This window comes from Mangifera indica, chromosome 5 (genome assembly GCF_011075055.1).
Source record: "Mangifera indica cultivar Alphonso chromosome 5, CATAS_Mindica_2.1, whole genome shotgun sequence".
Lineage (NCBI taxonomy): Eukaryota > Viridiplantae > Streptophyta > Magnoliopsida > Sapindales > Anacardiaceae > Mangifera > Mangifera indica.
The window spans coordinates 1,848,220-1,861,198 of record NC_058141.1 but is presented as its reverse complement, the minus strand read 5'-3'; the positions used below and the strand labels follow the sequence as shown (position 1 = coordinate 1,861,198).

At 32.0% G+C, this 12,979-nt stretch overlaps 1 protein-coding gene across 1 annotated transcript; it reads right to left on the bottom strand.

Annotated features, from left to right (window-relative positions):
- Window positions 1-2,218: 2,218 nt before the first annotated feature.
- On the bottom strand, window positions 2,219-5,261 carry LOC123216197 (probable NAD(P)H dehydrogenase subunit CRR3, chloroplastic). Its single transcript, XM_044636593.1, has 3 exons — window positions 4,987-5,261; window positions 3,726-3,871; window positions 2,219-2,582 (listed from the first exon to the last, which is right to left on the bottom strand). The coding sequence occupies exons 1-3, from the start codon at window positions 5,196-5,198 to the stop codon at window positions 2,470-2,472; spliced, it is 471 nt and encodes a 156-aa protein (XP_044492528.1). The 5' UTR covers window positions 5,199-5,261; the 3' UTR covers window positions 2,219-2,469.
- Between the last annotated feature and the right edge of the window lie 7,718 nt (window positions 5,262-12,979).

Genomic DNA, 12,979 nt, shown 5'->3' with positions numbered 1-12,979 from the left:
GATAAAATTATGGGATTTGGGCTTGGTCGGATAGGTTGACCGGTTGAGTGTGCATGAATTTTTTTTTTAATTCATAACACTATGCATAAATTAAATATAATAAATGTTATTATATTATTTGATAGGTTCTAAGTCTCGATTAGGTGAGTGATAGAGTTTTATGTTTTGATTGAATGAGTTTATGTCTTAGTTAGGTGAGTCTTTTATTTAAAAAATAAAAATATTTTAAAAACTATAAATTCATTATATTTTATTCGGCCAAGTTTAAAAACTAACAATTTTACCCTATCTTCCCTTACCCAATGTTTGAAAAATCAATATTCCCCCTCTAGGGTTTTTATAGTAGTTGTCAACGATCAAAGACAACAGTGACGATGACATTCTCTCTCTCTCCCAACTTCTCTCTTACCACTGTCCATTTTTTACCATCATCAACAGTCACCGACCAGCGTACGAAAAGATCGAGATCTCTTTGTCGCTCGAATTTGTTATTTTTACTCATTTGTTAAATTTCACTTTTATTTTTAAGACTAAAATCATCATTTAGAAATTTTATTTAAACTCATATTTTAGGATTATCCTTAAGTTTTTAAATTTTTATTTTTACCTCATAAACTGATATTTTTCAACTTTAAAAACTGATTTCCCCCCCAAGTTTAGGGTTGTAAAACTCCATCTTTTTGCCTTATACAGTGGTGCCCCTAGATTTTTAGAAATTTTCAATTGCACCTCAGTCTTCTTTTCTCCTTCTCTCCAACGACGATTCGCCATCATTGGCCTTTGGTCTCTCCCTTCTGCCTTGTCGATCACTCTCCTTTCCTTGTTCAACTATCTTCGCTAGAGACGAAGTCTTCGGAGATGATTGGAGAGAGAAGACCAATCAATTAGGAAGGTAGGAGGGAGAAGGTCGACGGTTGGTCATTGGAGATGAAAATCTAAAAATCAAAGTTGAATAAGGGTTAAATTGAGATTTTTTAAAACTCTGGGGGCGATTGTTTATAGCAAAAAGATGGGAGTTTTGTAATCCTAGATTTTGGGGGGGGGGGGGGGGAGAGTCAGTTTTTAAACTTGGAAAATATGAAGTTAGGGGTAGAAATAAAATTTCAAAACTTAAGGATAATTCAAAATATAAGTTTAAATAAAATTTTTAAATGACGATATTATCCTAACAATAACAATGAAAATTTTAAAGTAAAAAGATGGGGTCTCCACATCAAAAGACCCTCTTGATGAGACGTCCCGTTATCTCTTTAGGGTTTACTCCATAGAATTCCCTATTTTACTTTTGTAATAATAGTATGAGTATCTTATGATTCTACTTGATTTATTGTTTGCTTTTGTAAAATAATTGTATGAGTGTTTCTTTGTCTACTCAATGAGTGAGCTACCTTTACAACTGTGGTAGCCAACCCACCCCTTGTAATGATTAACCTTTCTCTATAAAATCAGTCTCCCCTTCTCTAGAAGGGATATAGAGGAAATATTTTATCACAACACTTCCAACTATGAACTCTTTCTCTGAGTCATGGATAAAATCCTCTTTGTATTAATGCATGCTCACATTTTTTTCTCTTTCTATATGAAAGGTATCTGCACTCTATGCTTTATAAATTCAAGCATAATCTCCTCATCTCTTCATTTCGTTTATATTTAGTTTTCATCTAGCTTGAGTTTCTTTTATTTATTTATGACATAACATTATTTATCTAAAATTAAGAATGAAGAGACTTGAACTAAGGGCTAAAGTATAAGGAGGCAAATGCTAAACTTAAGGGTAGATCTTATTTTAGCTGGGTTGTATTAAATCTATAGTTCAATTTGAATAAGTCGATTTTGAGTTGGAACTCCAACTTTATATCTTAACTCAAGATTGGTTTGTTTGTTCATTCGATAATTGTTCATCCTACTAATGATACTATTTATCCTTCTAATGATACTATTTACTTTATCGATGATACTTTAGTGATATTATATACTAGTGGAAACGAACTCAAATTAGGTATTATAATTTTGATATAAGCTCAAACTAACTTCAAACTTGATTCAAATCAATTCCACCCCTAGCTCCATTGGACTGGAAACATTTATTATTCAACTTTATCCAAAAAATATATTTAATAAACCTATTTTAAAAATTTAATTATGTGATGTTAACATCATTGGTTTAACCAGCCCACCTTTGACCAAATCAAAGCTCAGTGTAGATCTAAAAACATTGTTAGAGAAGATAAATTATATTTATTTTATTATTTTTTGCGACCAAGATGCGCATATAATCTTAACAAGGTCAACTATATATATGCTACATTAATAACAGATAAACAAAAAACTACATTGAGTTTTGGCCATGGATGAATCCACTCACCAGCGAATTTTCTGGAAAATTGATTGAACATTTGATCAGATTCTGATCTCATCTCGAGCCAGAATCCGGCTGACGATCTCTGGTTCTGCTTGAAAAAAACATGTTCACAAAATGAGATCATCCATGAATGGAAGCTTTATGGCTCCCAGAGCCACCAGGAGTGAGAAAGTCCATATGGGAAGAATCCATTTAATCAACACCATCAGAATTCCTTTTCCTGCAAAAATAAACACACAAACGTCAAATTTGAAACACCAGTAAACTTCTCCCCAGCTCCAATGGAAAACTGCAGAATTTTGTTCTTTGAAGTTGCAGGCGCCATGCCTGTTAAGGGGAGAGTAAGTTTTAAAAAACAATAAAACCACATGCATTTTGAACCAATACTAAATTGGGTGTCATTAATGATATATCATTATATGATTAATTAATTTTAAATTAAGTATAAAATAATGATGTCATATTATAGTTGATACCCAAATAATGTTGCTCTTAAAAGATACATGGATATCTACAACTAGGAATTTTTTTATACATTCTTAGTCTACTGAATTTTTCTGATTCACCTTAAAAGAGTGAGATCATGATCGGTTAAAAAATAATTTAATTTTATATTTCATCTGATCGGACTAAAACTCGATTACTCAAATCGATTTAAACTCTACTCATTTGATCCAAGCTCAAATTCTCCAAATCGAATCTACCCTTAGTTACTACAAACCTTTTTATATCAATGTCTCCACTAAAATAAACTGTGGAATTAGATTTTTTAATATCCCTAGAGATTCTTTCTAAATAGAGGTGGATTTGAACTGAACTAATTCGGCTCGAATGGATATTTAATTTGATTCAAACCGAATTTGAGTTGAAATTTTAGTTCGATAGTTCAACTATAGTTTGACTTGAATTCTCCTCCACTGATACTACTCGTCTTATTAATTATACAATTTATCCTATCAGCGATATTATCTATCTTGTTAATAACACTATTTATCCCACCGAGAATAATATTCCTCTAATTGACAACCTTCTGTTGACATCTTTGACTAGTTTAAATTTGGTTCGAATATGATTTGAACTGAATTTGAGATCCGCATGTTTAGGCTTGACTTGACTCGAATCCAATCATATTTCTATATATGGTGTGATGTTGCAAGACAGCCAACCAATAAGCCCATATTTAGGCCGGCAGTGTCGCAACAAGACGCTCAGAAGGATTTTTTTTCTTGCAATACTACTATACTAGGAAAATCTTGATTGGTTAACTTTCAAGCCTTCAAACGTCTTCTTGATGAGCAACATGAAGAGAAAATCATGTAAAAAAACAGAGTGAAAGATTGAAGAAAGAAGAGAAAATGAATACTGGAGGATTGAAGCGGTTTCTCAGCATGTTCAGAAAGCCACTCTCCCGTCTCACGAAGCTGCTTCTGGACTGCTCCTTCAAATACACCACTAAAATCTGGCAAAATCCCATAAAACACTACCTTTTTCTGCTTCTCCTTTAAGTCCCTGTACAAATCATTAAAAATAAAATTCCAACGTTTAGAGGCGCTGCCAACAAATAGATAATAATTTCAGCAACATTATCAGAAAATTCACGCAATATTATATTCCAAATTTCGAAAAATAATAATCTTAACAAAATTACTAGCATAGCTGAATTACCCATCACTTCGTCTATAAGATCTAACACACAGGTGTTGCTACCCATCGAGTGGTGCAGGTGTGCTCCTGGGTGAGAGGACAGAACCCAAAGACCCGTAAAGTGGTTTTAACTTGAGCCATGAACAACTGTTTCAGAAGTTCTCAAGTTTTCTTAGGAATAAGAATCACGAGTTTGTTTACAAAAAAAAACAATAGTATATAAACTAGGTTTGGATCCAATCCAAACCAAACCAACTAGGCTTGACTTGATATTCAGTTTGGTTTGGATTGAATTTGTATTGAAACTTTAGCTCAACACCCCGGCTCGAATTTGACTAAAATCCCCTCTGACAATTCATCTTGCAGGGGACATATTCTATCAATTCGAACAAACTTAAACTAACTACTATAAATTCAAGTTAGAACTCAAATATGAACATATTTGGGCTTGACTCAATTTGAATACAGAAATAATATAAACACGTTAAAGTTAAGAATTCATTAGTAAACACATTTAGATTGTAACACGAGATGAAAAGATATATATGTGTGTGTATTTTGATAACAGAAGATCCCACTCATATTTGTTGGACGAATAAACTCAAGGCATAAAGTTTCACGAATGCAACAGAGACTTGAACCCAAATTGAGCATTAAAAGTTCTACTGCATCACCAATTTTGCTAACCGTGGCTCAGAAAAGATAAGATATTATATTTGTTTTATTGATTTCACAAACTCTCTGGTTCGTTAGTTAAAAAAAAACCTCTCACTTTTCCCCTGGTTAATCTTGGTTCACAATTAACAGATTCATCTGGGTAATGTTACATCCCCAGAACCAGAACAGATTCCTTATGATAAAATGCTACAATATGTAGCCGACAATGTTACCAATAATACTATTATTAGGAGTTTCAATTTATTAACTTTTAGAAAATCACTTTCAAAAATGAAGATTGAGAAAGAGTCAAAGGAACTTGCCTGGGTTCATTGTCACGAAAAGTGCCGGCACCGATGGCTCTTTCAACCTCCATAAGTTGGAGCTGTTTCTGCAGATACGAGTTATTTTTTCTGGGAATTCTAGGTTTAGGTGAATGGGTATTTCTAGGATTTTCGGTTTGAGGAGAAGTAGAAGAAGAGTTGTTGGTGAGAGAAGCAACAGTTGAGAAATGGCAGGAGGATAAGCAATACATGATGGAGGAGTTTTAGCGTCTGGTTTCTGTTGAAGAAAGTGAACCCTGGTTGGAAAATAAATATCTTGAAATTATATTAAAAGGATTTGGAGTACAACATTTGTAGCACAAGGTACAATATCTCATATGCATCTGTTCACACCTGGACAAAGATATTTAACGTGTATCTACCGAAATTCTGAAATTGGGATATTTAATGTTAATATACCAGTTCCGGGTGTATAATTGATGAAATATTATTATATAATTAAATAATTTTAAATTAAAAATAAAATAATATTTAATTATATAATAATATATTATTATTTATTTATAAATTTATATTTATTATTTATATCTACAATATTATTAATATTATTTAGTAAAATAAAATGGAAAGGCAATTAATAATACACCATTTAACTGTAGTGGATTGATGTGATTTCAATTGAAATTACATCATTTTAATATAGTTTTGGTCAAAATTTTAATATAATTGTAGTTGGAATCGTACCACAATGGTGTAATTTTGATTAAATTAGATCACTTTGATATGATTTCAATGAAATCGCATCATTATAAGGTGATTTTAACCATATTTTCTGTTGAGAATAAATGAATGTTATGATCAAATTCTATGAATTCTATAAATAAGGATTTTGTGTACCCGTATTAATTTTCGATGAAACGTCTTCGAATACTGTATAAGGTGTTGATGTTAGTCTATTTTCACGACATCATTTGCCCACGTATTGCTTTTCATTTTGGGAGACGAATTTACTGTGTATTTTTGGTTTTTGCAGAAGAAGAGAGGAGAGACCTTTTTTTTTTTAAAATAACGTAATTCTCAATGAGGAGGCAGTTTGGATAATTTATATATGTTTAATTGCCCTCCAACTCCTTCTCATAACTACCCATGACAGTTATATTAAACCAGGTCAGGTCGATCTGTCATGGGTAGACCCGTAACCAATATCTCCCACTCACACATGACGAAAGACCTGAACCAAATACTTAGCTACATAAATCTCATATAGCGGTACGTTTCATACTTACAAATGTGTCATGCGACCTCGCGAGTAACCTGCACTTGGGAGCTAAATACTATACATCTGTTAGGAATAGCATAGCCGCTTCAATCCGAATAAAACAAAAATAAAGTGTTAGGCTCCCAGCACCCCAAACTTATTCGATAGCACTAACTTCCTTTAATCTTTCATTTATCATTGTGTTATTTTTTTATGTATCCATGATCAAGTCTAATCTCCATATGAGTGATATGATCGGCCGACCAATGGACACACGTAATAAATAAGTCTTCCTCTTCTATTCGAAATTCTCAATTTAAATTTAGCTACTTTTCTAGTCATGTTCTATAGACCGAATCATGCGTGGTCATATGTTTCAAGTTAAGATAACAACACTAGAAGTAAATATCGAACAACAGTAAAGAGTCAAAGGGTATCAACATGAGGTAATCCTCATAAAGTCTCACACAGTGAGGGAGCAGGGATTCATCCTCTCACTACTTTAACTAGTCGTCTTACTTATGCACATATGGTATGAATCATGTGCTACAGTGTGTATTTTCTCAAATGTCATTCACAACACTGTACAGATCTTAGTTCAGTCACTACACCTAGCGTCTAACCTGAGTTCTTAATCATCTTCACACTTGAAGTTATTTATCTATATTAGGAACTCATATCTGACATTCACAAGTTATTTAGACGTGGAGAATCCAAATCGATCATTTTCAAATGTATTTATTCATGACTTCATCTTGATCAATCATCAAGGCGACATTTTTATTTCAATAAATCTTTTCTTAAAAAATTTATCTCTCATTGGTATACTCTTTCAGCATCACATTTCTCAAGAATAATGTTTCATCTTTGTTCGCTCTTTCAACGCCAAAGGCGATTGCTCGTGTGAGTAAGTCAATCTCTAACTTGTGTGACATTACAATCTTGTTAAGCTAAAAACGATGTTAATGCAGTGAAAACCCAAAAATTTTGGGACGTAAGTTCAAAACATAAAATAAACTTAAATTTATGGTTTTCGATGTTGTGTCACCGGTACAATATATAAGCTCAACATTTATCAATCATAGTCTACGCAATCTAAGAAATTTAACATGTGCAATAAATACTTTTCTTGGAACAATCTTGATCAAAGGATCAGTGACCATACAATGCGTAGAATTATATTGTACATTCATTTTCCTCTTAGAAATGGAGTCTTTTATTATGTTGTGTCTAGTGTCGATACGTTTGGTTATCTTATAACAATTTAGAATCTTTTATTTCAACAGACAACCATTGCTCCAACAATATTATCTTGTTTACTCAGATTCACGAAGAATCTTCTTAACCAAATAGTTTCTTGCATATTTACTGAACAGGTTATATACTAGGCTTCCGATGTGGATACAGCTACGCATCTCTGTTTCTTATCACTCCAAGATATAGGCCCTTTTGGAGTAAGAAAATTTAGCCATAATTTAATTTGCGTTGGTTTAAAAACACTTCCCCAACTAGCATCTCAATAGTCAATCAAAAACAAATTTGATCTTTAATCACATAATCAATCATCCATAGAGCTTCTTAAATATCAAAATTCTATATACAGTCTTCCAATGCTCTTTCAACATTTACTTATATCGACTAACCAGCCCAATAACAAAAATAAATATCTGGACATGTACGCACCATAGCATACATAATACATCTGATGGCATTTGAATAGGTAACCTTTGACATTTCTCTGCTTCTATCTTAAGTTTTGAGACATATCTCTTTTGGCTCAACAATTCGTCATTTAACACATGAATATCATCGAGTTCACAGTATACCATATTGGATTGTTCTAAAACCTTTTGAATATTATGCTCTTATAATAGAGTCAAAAGTTTCTTTGAACAATTCCTCTAAATATAAATTCACAATATGTGATTTGTTTTTCCACATCCTGCAAGTCAAAAAATATGGACAACCATCCTTTGATGACTATCACTTCAAATTATTTCTCGCTATCTATACATCATCACACATATTAATAGAATTATAAATTTTTCATCAGATTTTGTCACATAAACATGATGGTCTTGATTAATCATTACAAAGTCATAAGGTATTAACACTTATGAAATCATTTCAAATTTCAAGTACCAGTATCTGGATGACAGTTTTAGGTTATTCAATGTCTTTGAAGCTCGCATACTTTACACTTCAAACCTATAACAACGAGAGTTATATGTCATTTCATATAGATTTCTTTGTCAAGTTTTCCACTAAAGAAAATTGTCTTAACATTCATCTGGTGTAATTCTAAATTCAAATGTGTTATTACAGCTAGAATTAAACATATTGAAGTAAATCTTATAAATGACAAACATATTCTTCTACACAATCTATACCTTCTCATTAGGTATAGATTTTCGCTATAAAGTGAAATTATATCTATTTATTAAGTCATCTGTCTTACGACTAATTCAGGAAACTCATTCATTCTCAATGAATTTTCGATCTAGCGGTAAGTCAACCAAAACCTAGAATTTGTTTGTTTTTTTTGTATTTCATCTCTTCTTCCACTGCATTTCAAAATTTTTCTATTAAAAGATAAGATAATTATTTTAGGTTCTTCATCATCTTAGAGAGTGGTCATGAAAACCTCGTTTTTACTTCAAAAACATCACTTGAATACTTTCGGACGTCTACTCTAACACGATTGAGAATTAATGCTCCCACTATTCGAAATAAATTAAAGTTTAATTTCAATGCTCCCACTAGGTTAAGATGAATGAATAAGTAATTGAGGATCATTACTCCCACTATCCAAAATAGATTGGAACTCAATTGTATTTGCTTTCACTATTTAGAACAAGTATAAGTCTTATATCTTAAGACTCAACTAATGGTCGTTACAATATATCCATCCTCGTTCTTTTCTCATCTCATTCAGATAAACTTTTTATCAGCATCATCCCTATTTAGAAAAATATCATCTATGAATGTAGTATCTCTAATACAAGTTTAGTTAATCTTTCAACGGAATCCTTCTTAATGAACACATACCCTTTAGAGTGTTCAACGTATCTGATAAAGATACATTCATTTCTTCTCAGTCCTAATTGTTCAAATTTATGAAAAAAGTTATGGATAGACATTGCTAACCACTAAGGTTGCTATCAATTAACTTAGATTTTCTACCTGACCATAACTCATAAGGAGTGGAAGCAACTGGATTAGTAGGCAATCGGTTAAGTACTCAAGCAGCAATTAATATCATATCATCACAAAGTGACTTGATGTTTTGCTTGCGCCTTCATTGACTTAACCATTTCCAATAGAGTTCAATTACTCTTCCCTGCTACACTGGTTTGTTACGAAGTTTTGGAATTACTATTTATCATACTATTTTTTCATTACTCAATTCCTTGAACTTTTAGAACAAATGCTCAAAACCTCGATGAGTTCATAAAACTCTTATCTATTTTGTCTAATTGATTCTCATCTCTTCTTTCACTGCATTTCAAAATTTTTCTATTAAGAGATAAGACAATTATTTTAGGTTCTTTATCATCTTAGGGAGTGGTTATGAAAACCTCGTTTTTACTTCAAAAACGTCACTTGAATACTTTCGGATGTCTACTCCAATACGATTGAGAATTAATGCTCCCACTATTCGAAATAAATTAAAGTTTAATCTCAATGCTCCCACTAGGTTAAGATGAATGAAATAAGCAATTGAGGATCATTACTCCCACTATGCAAAATAGATTGGAACTCAATTGTATTTGCTCTCACTATTTAGAACAAGTATAAGTCTTATATCTTAAGACTCAACTAATGGTCGTTACAATATAACCATCCTCGTTCTTTTCTCATCTCATTTAGATAAAACTTTTTATCAGCATCATCCCTATTTAGAAAAATATCCTCTATGAATGTAGTATCTCTAATACAAGTTTAGTTAATCTTTCAACGGAATCCTTCCTAATGAACACGTACCTTTTAGAGTGTTCAACGTATCTGATAAAGATACATTCATTTCTTCTCAATCCTAATTGTTCAAATTTATGAAAAAAGTTATGGATAGACATTGCTAACCACTAAGGTTGCTATCAATTAACTTAGATTTTCTACCTGACCATAACTCATAAGGAGTGGAAGCAATTGGATTAGTAGGCAATCGGTTAAGTACTCAAGCAGCAATAAATATCATATCATCACAAAGTGACTTGATGTTTTGCTTGCGCCTTCATTGACTTAACCATTTCTAATAGAGTTCAATTACTCTTCTCTGCTACACTGGTTTGTTACGAAGTTTTGGAATTACTATTTATCATACTATTTTTTCATTACTCAATTCCTTGAACTTTTAGAACAAATGCTCAAAACCTCGATGAGTTCATAAAACTCTTATCTATTTTGTCTAATTGATTCTCATCTCTTCTTTCACTGCCTTTCAAAATTTTTCTATTAAGAGAAAAGACAATTATTTTAGGTTCTTTATCATCTTAGGAAGTGGTTATGAAAACCTCGTTTTTACTTCAAAAACGTCACTTGAATACTTTCGGACGTCTACTCCAATACGATTGAGAATTAATGCTCCCACTATTCAAAATAAATTAAAGCTTAATCTCAATGCTCCCACTAGGTTAAGATGAATGAAATAAGCAATTGAGAATCATTACTCCCACTATGCAAAATAGATTGAAACTCAATTGTATTTGCTCTCACTATTTAGAACAAGTATAAGTCTTATATCTTAAGACTCAACTAATGGTCGTTACAATATATCCATCCTCGTTCTTTTCTCATCTCATTTACATGAAACTTTTTATCAGCATCATCCCTATTTAGAAAAATATCCTCTATGAATGTAGTATCTCTAATACAAGTTTAGTTAATCTTTCAACGGAATCCTTCCTAATGAACACGTACCCTTTAGAGTGTTCAACGTATCTGATAAAGATACATTCATTTCTTCTCAGTCCTAATTGTTCAAATTTATGAAAAAAGTTATGGATAGACATTGCTAACCACTAAGGTTGCTATCAATTAACTTAGATTTTCTACCTGACCATAACTCATAAGGAGTGGAAGCAACTGGATTAGTAGGCGATCGGTTAAGTACTCAAGCAGCAATTAATATCATATCATCACAAAGTGACTTGATGTTTTGCTTGCGCCTTCATTGACTTAACCATTTCCAATAGAGTTCAATTACTCTTCTCTGCTACACTGGTTTGTTACGAAGTTTTGGAATTACTATTTATCATACTATTTTTGCATTACTCAATTCCTTGAACTTTTAGAACAAATGCTCAAAACCTCGATGAGTTTATAAAACTCTTATCTATTTTGTCTAATTGATTCTCATCTCTTCTTTCACTGCATTTTAAAATTTTTCTATTAAGAGATAAGACAATTATTTTAGGTTCTTTATCATCTTAGGGAGTGGTTATGAAAACCTCGTTTTTACTTCAAAAACGTCACTTGAATACTTTCGGACGTCTACTCTAATACGATTTAGAATTAATGCTCCCACTATTCGAAATAAATTAAAGTTTAATCTCAATGCTCCCACTAGGTTAAGATGAATGAAATAAGCAATTGAGAATCATTACTCCCACTATGCAAAATAGATTGAAACTCAATTGTATTTGCTCTCACTATTTAGAACAAGTATAAGTCTTATATCTTAAGACTCAACTAATGGTCGTTACAATATATCCATCCTCGTTCTTTTCTCATCTCATTTACATGAAACTTTTTATCAGCATCATCCCTATTTAGAAAAATATCCTCTATGAATGTAGTATCTCTAATACAAGTTTAGTTAATCTTTCAACGGAATCCTTCCTAATGAACACGTACCCTTTAGAGTGTTCAACGTATCTGATAAAGATACATTCATTTCTTCTCAGTCCTAATTGTTCAAATTTATGAAAAAAGTTATGGATAGACATTGCTAACCACTAAGGTTGCTATCAATTAACTTAGATTTTCTACCTGACCATAACTCATAAGGAGTGGAAGCAACTAGATTAGTAGGCGATCGGTTAAGTACTCAAGCAGCAATTAATATCATATCATCACAAAGTGACTTGATGTTTTGCTTGCGCCTTCATTGACTTAACCATTTCCAATAGAGTTCAATTACTCTTCTCTGCTACACTGGTTTGTTACGAAGTTTTGGAATTACTATTTATCATACTATTTTTTCATTACTCAATTCCTTGAACTTTTAGAACAAATGCTCAAAACCTCGATGAGTTCATAAAACTCTTATCTATTTTGTCTAATTGATTCTCATCTCTTCTTTCACTGCATTTTAAAATTTTTCTATTAAGAGATAAGACAATTATTTTAGGTTCTTTATCATCTTAGGGAGTGGTTATGAAAACCTCGTTTTTACTTCAAAAACGTCACTTGAATACTTTCGGACGTCTACTCCAATACGATTTAGAATTAATGCTCCCACTATTCGAAATAAATTAAAGTTTAATCTCAATGCTCCCACTAGGTTAAGATGAATGAAATAAGCAATTGAGAATCATTACTCCCACTATGCAAAATAGATTGAAACTCAATTGTATTTGCTCTCACTATTTAGAACAAGTATAAGTCTTATATCTTAAGACTCAACTAATGGTCGTTACAATATATCCATCCTCGTTCTTTTCTCATCTCATTTACATGAAACTTTTTATCAGCATCATCCCTATTTAGAAAAATATCCTCTATGAATGTAGTATCTCTAATACAAGTTTAGTTAATCTTTCAACGGAATCC